Genomic DNA, 9,062 nt, shown 5'->3' on the forward strand with positions numbered 1-9,062 from the left:
AGAGACAGGCCTCTCCCAGACGCTTGTTCTGCTGTTTATGTGTGTGACACGTCTTAATGCTCACAGAAATCATGCAAGGTTAAGTATTATTTTACCCGTTTACCTGAGGAGAAGTGGCTTTCCCGGGTCTCAGAGCAAGAAATCAAACTCAGTTCTGTTCCTCAACACCTGTGGTTCTCCCCCCGCCCAGAACTGTCCCCTGATCTGGCTTCCCTTCCCAGGTCCACATTAGCAGGACGGGAAAGATCATGCATCCATATGTGATTATCACAACCTCCTCCTGGGAAGAGGAACAGACCCAAACAGTTGTGGGTCCCTTGCTTTGTACGAGATACCGTATCACATAAAATGCAAAATGAAAATCAGTATGTTTCTTGTCTTTGACAGTTTTAGCATCTACAGTATTCAATGCATAATATTCGTCTTGAATATTTGACTATTTCTGTTGGATTCACCTGTCACCCGAGTGTAGGAGAATCACAATACGGCAAGTGCTGGGTACGTGAATGCACGACCACGGTTCAATTCTGCAGCAGGAGAGACTCACAGAGGAAAATAACACTATTACTTACTGACAACCTACTGTATGCCAAATAAAAGTCCTTTATTTGCAAAATTTCAATTAATGATGAGAAAAAAAAAAGCCTAAGAGGCAAATGCAATGACTGCTCTCATTTTAGAGATGAAAGGATTTGCCCTGAAGTTAAAGAACTTGACCATATTGAATATCAGCTGGTGAGGGGCAGATGTGGGACTCAACCGCCCCCCCTTTCTGACTGCCTCCTGAGCGCTGTTTACAACTCTCTGCTATCACGCATATTCGTGGGGACATCTGCCCTCAAAACCAGAATGCTGCTGCCTGTTCTTCTCAGCCTGGGTAGCTCTAATGACATTGTTGACAGAGATCAGTTTACCCGGGAGAAAGGTGTGTGGGAAAGAGTTCCGGCTGGCGCCGTGTGTGCCCGGCTCTAATTCCAACTCCAATACAAGCCGCTCGTCAAGACTGGAACCCACCTTCTTGACATGGTGGGCTGAGAATTTTCACGTAGGAAATGAGACTAATAATATCTATCAGCATCACTCAGAGTACTCCAAAGAAACAAAACAGACTGTGTGTGTGTGTGTGTGTGTGTGTGTGTGTGTGTGTGTAACGTATTTATTACAGAGAATCAGCTCACACAACTGGGGAGGCCAGTAAGTTCAACATCAGCGAGCTGAGCTGGTCATGCTGGAGACCCAGGAGGAGCTGATGTCCAAGTTCAAAGGCTGTTGAGCATGAAGAGTTGATGTTCCGATTCGCAGGCCAGCAGCTGGACAATTCTCTCTTACCTGGGGTACAATCAGTCTTTCTGTTCTATTCAGGTCATCAGCTGATTGGATGAGGCCCACCTACGTTATGGAAGGCAATCTGCTTTACTCTACTGTCTAAAATGTTACTCTCACCTAATGTTAAAATCTACCTATGTAAATGTTAACCACATCCCAAAACAGCCTCTCAGGAACCCCCAGAATGATATTCAACCAAGTGTCTGTGTACCCTGTGGCCCAGCCAAGTTGACACATAAAATTAGCCATCATACTAACTTCTAGGTTTGTATAAAAGATTTAGGGGTGCCTGGGTGGCTCAGGCATTTAAGCATCCAACTTTGGCTCAGGTCACCATCTGACGGTTTGTGAGTTCAAGCCCTGCATCGAGCTCTGTGCTGACAGCTCAGAGCCTGGAGCCTGCTTCAGATTCTGTGTCTTCCTCTCTTTCTGCCCTTCCTCCAGTCTCTCTCCCTCTCTCTCTCCCTCTCTCTCTCTCTCTCTCTCTCTCTCTCTCTCTCTCTCTCAAATAAATAAACATTTAAAAATATTTTTTAAACCACTAATAAAATTTAATAAGCCAAAGTACCTAGCACATAATAAGAATCTGGATATATTGATTCCTTGTGCTAATCTCTGACAGCTTTTTCCACCATTTCCTATGTGCAAAGGTAGATATGGACACATTTTACCGAAAACTCCTATAGCTGTCACAGAAATGGTAATATTTATGCCTGATGATTCATTTTGAAATTATCTAGAGCATGTAACATACATCCTTTCTCAGCCATTTTAAAATAAACTTTATTGACATAAGAATTATATACAATAAGCATTCCACACTTTAAATGAACAGAGCAGTGATTTTCTTTTGCAATTTATATGTATGTACCCATGTAATACACACCCTACTAAGATACAGAACATTTCTATCGCCCAGAAAGTCCCCTCATGCTCCTTTCAAACACCTCTCTCCATCTCTGACAAATTAGTGATATGATTTCTATTGCTATAGATTAATTTTGCTTAGGCATCTTTTTAATAGGCATTTCAAGTCTCTACCCATTACAATAATTCACAGGTAAATATTCAAGAGAGTGAGGTGCTTCTAGAAAGTTCTATGGATAAGGAGTGCTTGAAATCATGTGAGATACCTGATCCATGTCAGGGACAATTCTATCTGGAGACAGATGGTTTGATAAAAGGATCACCGAAAGCTCTTTCTAGCTGTTTGCAGCTGTTTCTATAAAATTTACTTATTTGAATTCATTTATTTTTTCATGTGCCCCTTCATTCAAATTATTTTATAATAAAGTGTTGACACAAATTCATCATCTCCAAGGACATTATTTTGAGTTCCTGTCAGATGCATACATAGCTGGGTTTCATGTTCACACACTGTGTGCTGGGGCTGAGCAGACCACGGGCAACTGTGGCTTTGTTGAGAGGTCATTCCATGTTGGAAGAAGGGTCCCCTTTGTCTGGACCCAGTGCCGAACCCTCAAAACACAAGCATTGGACTGGAAGATCCCCCTTTCCATTCTGGCCTGCCACCATTCTGCACTGCGTGTTCTTCTGTCTCCTGGACCAGCGACGTCCCAGGCACAGACGCGAAACCCGCTCACAGGTTTGCATGGCCCCAATTCAAGGCTTGACATTGTGGTTATAACATCAGGCTCCCCTTGGGTTCCAGCTTTAGTGCCTGTGTCCTTCTCAAGGCCCCAGAGATGCTGATTCACTGAGCCTCCAGACATGTGGTCATGCTAAAGGGAAACCAGCAGACAGGAAGGTGACCACAGACAGGAAACACAAAATTATACACCCAGGACCAGCTACATAATTTGCAGAGCTCATGGTTCAGATATTATTAAGAATTTGAAGATCACAACAGCAGAGCACTGAAGCCGGGGTGTGGGGTCTTTCTAAGTGGGGGACTGTGGGCAACACGATCGTTTCTGAGCTCCGCTGTCCTTATTACTTAATTAATGCCAGCCGTTCTCCACAAGAAGCTATTCCCCGTGGAATGCATGTCTCAGATGAAAATAACAGAGCATTTTTCACTTACCCTGGAGGCTGCCACTTCCCCACAGTCCCTCACACACGTGAATACCTCTGTGCTAACACATCATCGGCACCACTGAGTAGCCATCGTCCTGCCACGAGGAAAGGTCACTCACAGGTGCGACGTGTTTCTGCTTGCCGCTGTCTCAGCCCAAACGAGGGAGGCGGGTGCTCTGCTACCTTTGGCAGGTGTCCTGACTCGGTAAGAAACAGAGCAAAACGGTTCCCCAAGAGTTGATGAGCTGGCCCTTGAGGTTTGGAAACCCAGTATCAGGAGAACCGTCACCGGAAGGATGTTAACAGGACGCTGGTCAATTAAGCAAAGCGGAAACGGATACTTGGAGGAGGAGTTGGGACGCACAAGTCATAAAAGGCATCAGGAAGCCCTTAATGATTTTTCCCCAGTTCAGCACTACAGAAAGACGCAGACACACACAACCAGTGCATCGATGAAGAATTCTATCACGGGAGGAAAACATTACATAAGGTTACAAACTGTTTCGTAAAAAAGTGAAGGCTTGTGTCAGTTCAGACAAGTCCTTTCTTCCCATCCTAAGCTGTTCACGTGTACGTGGAGCTTTTTATCTGACCCTCTGGGGAAGGGCTGCGGCCCCCTGCGAGGGTTGGCTCGGCCCAGGCAGGAAGAGTGACGTCTCAGAACGACTCCCTTGAGAGCCTCCTTCCCCGCCCCTCAGCACACATTCCCAGAAGAGCCCTCCGTCCGCCCTGCCCCTGCCATGAGCCTCGGCCTCTTGTGCTGTGTGGCCCTGGGTCTCCTGCAGGCAGGCGAGTCCTGAGCAGCGTCCCTTTCCTGAGTGCAAATCTCAAGGTCCCCGCTCTAAGCCTCTCTGTGGTGTCTGTGGCATCAGCTTTGTCTCCTTCTCCACAGGGCCCGTGAATGCTGGCATCACTCAGACCCCCAGATTCCAGATCCTGGGGACAGGACAGAACATGACGCTGAGATGTGAACAGGACAAGGACCACGACTACATGTCCTGGTATCGACAAGACCCTGGACATGGGCTGCGGCTGATCCATTACTCCGTCAGTGCTGGTATCACCGAGAGAGGAGAAATCTCCAACGGATACAACGTCTCTAGGTCAAATACAAAGAACTTCCCTCTCACGCTGGCGTCTGCAACTCCCTCCCAGACATCTGTGTACTTCTGTGCCAGCAGTGATGGCACAGCGCCGCACAGCTGTCTCCTCTCTGCACAAAAAAAGGCAGGGGGAGGGCCTGCACCCCGGGACTCAGCAGAGCCCTCGGCACACTCCCAGCACCACCCCCAACCCGAGCCCCAGAGCCCCGAGGGGCCCAAGCGCCCAGAGTGAACCTCGGTGTGGGCTGAGGTCCGTCTGCAAGGCACTGACAGCCTGGCCTGGACCTGACCAGACCTCAGGCGGCCGTGTCTCCACCTCTGGTCTGTCTGTGCTCTGAGCCGCCTGGCTGGCTGCGAAGGTGCTTCCCCAGCTCTGACTGTTCTACCCCCTGCCTAAGTCTGACGCTTCCGGGATGGAAATTGTTTGCACTGGGTAAACAACACAATGTGTTATTAACAATGTGTTATGAAATCAGATCTAACTAGACGCCCCCCTCCTTGTCTCCCCCTGGCACCTCAGTGCATTGCTCTCCGATGCCCGGGTATGAACCCTGCTCCCCCCCAGCCTTTCCATAGGGGCAGCCCCAACAAGGCCCTGCTGGGTCTGTCCTCTAGCTGCCTCCGGGCCCAGCTCGCACAGCTCGCTGGCCCTCGGCTCTGGCCACACTGCTAGGCCCTCAATTCTGCCATGTCCCTTCCCATCTCAGGGACATCCAGGGCTAGTTCCTCTGCACTGGGCATGAGTCCTTCCTTCTTGCAATGGCTGACGCCCACTCATGTTCCTGTTCAAGGTCACCCTGGGTGGCCTGCCCTTTCTGGGCACACCTGTTTCCAGGGGAATGGCGGACACAGCTGGTGTATCTCTGTTCTAGATTTTCCAGACTTTTCTCTCAATCGGTTTTAAAGTACTGGTATCATAAGGACAAACTTCTTTGACAACCGTACATCGAAGGCTGAGCTGCTTCAGACTCTGTGTCTCCCTCTCTCTCTGCCCCTCCCCTGCTCACACTCTCTCTCTCTCTCAAAAATAAATATTAAAAAAAAATTAAAAATAAATAAATAAATTTCAAAAACAGAAAGGAGGTTACAAATACTTATTTAGTCATCCAAGTATGTTACAACATAAATCCTTCTCCCTGAGGTTGAGGGGATGGACAGAGAGGGTGATGTCACTAAGCCAACTCCCTTGTGTGGATGAGGGGCCTCCCTCCTCCTCCGCTCGTGCTCAGGAGAACCTGATGTGGTGAACATCCTAGCCCTGTCCTGACCCTGCCATGGGCACCAGACTCCTCTGCTGCGTGGCCCTCTGTCTCCTGGGGGCAGGTGAGTCCTCAGAAAACCGAGTGAGCGCATGTGTGTGAGCGTGAGGGATAAATACATGCAACGATTGCAGTCGATTTCCTCCTCGCCGTTCCCAACTTTGTCTCCACAGGTCACACAGGAGCTGGCGTCCTCCAGTCCCCCCGGCACAAGGTCACAAAGAGGGGCCGGGACGTGGACCTCAGGTGTGACCCAATTTCTGGTCATGCTGGCCTCTACTGGTACCGACAGGCCGTGGGGCGAGGCCCGGAGTTTCTCATTTCCTTCCAAAACAAGGACAAAGTAGACTCCTCGGGGATGCCCAGCAACGATCGGTTCCAGGTGGACAGGCCCGAGGGGTCCTACTCCATTCTGCAGATCCAGCGTGCGGAGCCGGGGGACTCAGCTGTGTACCTCTGTGCCAGCAGCCCTACCACAGTGGGGCACAGCCACCTCCTGCCTCTTCACCAACCTCAGACTTCTCTCTCCCTGCACCTGAAGACCGTAAATAGGCTGTTCCTATTCATCGTTCCCCAATCACAAGAAGTAGATTTGGATATCAGCTCTCAGCTGTCCTAGGGTAGAAAAAGACACTAAACTCCTGAAGGGAATGTAAATGAGGGTGGATCAAATAATTATGGCCCATAGGGTTGGAAGACTCCCAGGGCTGGCTCCGGGCTCCAAGGCCAGGACTGAACAACAGGGACACAGTGGTCCTTCTGCAAGACCCGAGGCTTTCCGTGTAGTGGGCGGTGCCTCCTTCTCTGCATTTGTGGTCCCATCTGGGAAGTTTGTGTCATTCTTGACATATTCTTACTTCTTTTTTTTTTCATTATTAATTATTTATTTTGAGAGAAAGAGAGAGAGAGACCATGGAGGGGCAGAGAACGAGGGAGAGGCAGAATGCAAAGCAAGCCCCAGGCTGCCAGCGCAGGGTCCAATGTGGGGCTCAAACCCACAAGCTGTGAGATCACGATCCGAGCCGAAATTAATAGTCAGACGTCCAACTGACTGAGTCACACAGGCACCCCCATATTCTTACTTCTAAAGCCTCTCTGTCCCTGAACTTTGGAAGCTTGAGCAACACAGGAGCAAGTCTGTCTTCCTGTATGAAGCCAGGTCTTTACTGCTTTCGTGGTGGTGATGGGACAAGAAGGATCATAACGACAAGACGTCCCATCCTCTGCCCAGTTTGGACAAGCCATTTTCTCTCTCTGTCGTCATTTTCCCACGTGTGCGGTCCTAGTAGTGAGAGTGCAGCACATTTGAACAGCTTCCCCAGGCTCGCCTCGACGCCCTGAGTAAATCCAATTTTTAGAGACGCAGTGTTTTCTTTGATTCACTGTCCTTTTCATTTGAAAAAAAAATTCCCTTGAATTCTTTGATTCAAGAAGACAGGATATTTTCTTGATAATAATGCCCCTATTTCCTTTTTACTTATTTTATTTGCTGCATTATATATCATGATATGTTACTTGTTATAAATATAAATAATTATGCAGTTATAACATCTTCCACTCACCTGCCGGTGAAGCTATGGTTTGTATCTATGAAGTCAAAAGCCATGGTCAGAGCTCATAGAATCATGGAACATGAGTTTCTGGGTGTCCTAAGAGATAGTCCAGGACCCTGAGTCTGGGATAGACTGTCATAGACTCAGCAATGATGGAGGTGCCCTGAGCCTTTCACAGCTGGTAAGGGAGTTACAATCATCCCAAATCCACTTATCAGAAACTGTGGTGTCTCAGGACACGAGATTTGTTTCCCCAGAGAATGGGTGTTCTTGGAAGAGAGTTTTCCTGGTCTTTTTTTTTTTTTTTTTCATTTTTATTTATTTATTTTGAAAGAGGGAGAAAGAGAGAGAGAGGGAGAGAAGGGCATACAAATGGGGAGGGGCAGAGAGAGAGGGAGAGAGAATCCCAAGCAGGCTCCACACCGTCAGAGCAGATCCCGATGCGGGGCTCGATCTCACAAAAACGTGAGATCATGACCTGAGCTGAAATGAAGAGTCCAATGCTCAACCATCTGAGCCACCCGGGCACCTCAATCCTGGTTTTATTTTAATGTGGCATCAGCAAAGCACTGCTCAGTCTGCTTCCCTGTGTCTCCGGAGTGAGCCAGGCTAGGGCCCAACTGGGAATCCCTTATCCTTGGAAGGCCATGCCAGAGACTTCCTTCCCAGGCCCTGTTTCCAACTGTGCCACCATTCTCCACGTGGCCCTGGCAGTCCCATCTTCCCTCCTTGCTGCCTAAATCAGGACACACACATTGCACAAGCTCTCCATTGAGTGTCGCCTGTCCCTGGCTCACCTTGATTCCGTTCATCCTTATTTTCCCACTAGACGCTGTATCCTCCATGATTGCCTGTTGTCTTGTAAGATGTTCCATATTTTTCTTATATTTCAATTTTACTTTTTATTTGCACACACGGGACCCCATTGTGAAGGTAGTCTCGTTATATTCCTAGTCCTCAGCTGATCTGTATTTTGGAGGTACGGTTGGTTGATTGCCCCCTTGGTGGTGGAAGAGGGGCGTTTTTGTTTACTTTTAGTAACAGAGATAAACGAGCCTTCTTATATTTCATCTCCCATACTTTTCTTCTTATTTTAGACTAAATACTATTTCCTTCCATTCCTCCCATGTTGTCCCTCTCCGTCTCAGGAGATAGTTTTAAGGGAGAAGATTTTGGTTGGACTCTCGCTGCCAGATGTGTGACAGCAGTTAAGTAGAATGAGGGTGGGAGATTAAGCATGGCATCTCAAAGGAGTAGAGTCAAGGTTCGGATTGGTGTTGGGATTAGGGTTTAAAGAAGTTGAGCATAAAATTTGCAGGATGCTGGGGTTCCTGGCTGGCTCAGTCAGTTGAGGGTCCAACTTCAGCTCAGGTCATGATCTCACAGTTCATGGGTTCAAGGCCCATGTTGGGCTCTGCGCTGACAGCTTGGAGCCTGGAGCCTGCTTCACATTCGTGTCTCCCTCTCTCCGCCCCTCCCTCGCTCGTGCTCTGTCTCTCCCTCTCTCTCTCTCAAGAGTAAATAAACATTAAAAAATGTTTTTATTTAAAAAGTTTGCAAGACACTACTTCTGGAATATTCTCCCCGTTGACTATGCAGACACTTCCCAGCTTCCCTTGGGCCATTGCAGAAGAAACAATGAGGCAACTTCAGTTACTGGCCACAAGATGGCACTGTGATGCCACTGAGATCTGAGGGGTTCGGAAAAGACTGGGAGAGCAGCCTGGGGAGGGAGAGGGTTAAGAAAAACAGGCGTGGATCCAATACCAGGCAGATGTTGAAGT

General features: G+C 48.3%; 2 gene segments (V, D, J or C); both read left to right on the top strand.

Moving 5' to 3' along the window:
* Positions 1-3,863: 3,863 nt before the first annotated feature.
* Positions 3,864-5,440, top strand: LOC102964941. The segment is given in 2 exon segments: positions 3,864-4,152; positions 4,256-5,440. Coding segments are annotated over 2 exon segments (492 nt in total).
* Positions 5,441-5,653: 213 nt separating this feature from the next.
* LOC102965232 lies at positions 5,654-6,344 on the top strand. The segment is given in 2 exon segments: positions 5,654-5,789; positions 5,899-6,344. Coding segments are annotated over 2 exon segments (495 nt in total).
* Positions 6,345-9,062: the final 2,718 nt, after the last annotated feature.

This window comes from Panthera tigris, chromosome A2 (assembly GCF_018350195.1).
Source record: "Panthera tigris isolate Pti1 chromosome A2, P.tigris_Pti1_mat1.1, whole genome shotgun sequence".
In the NCBI taxonomy this organism is placed as follows: Eukaryota; Metazoa; Chordata; class Mammalia; order Carnivora; family Felidae; genus Panthera; species Panthera tigris.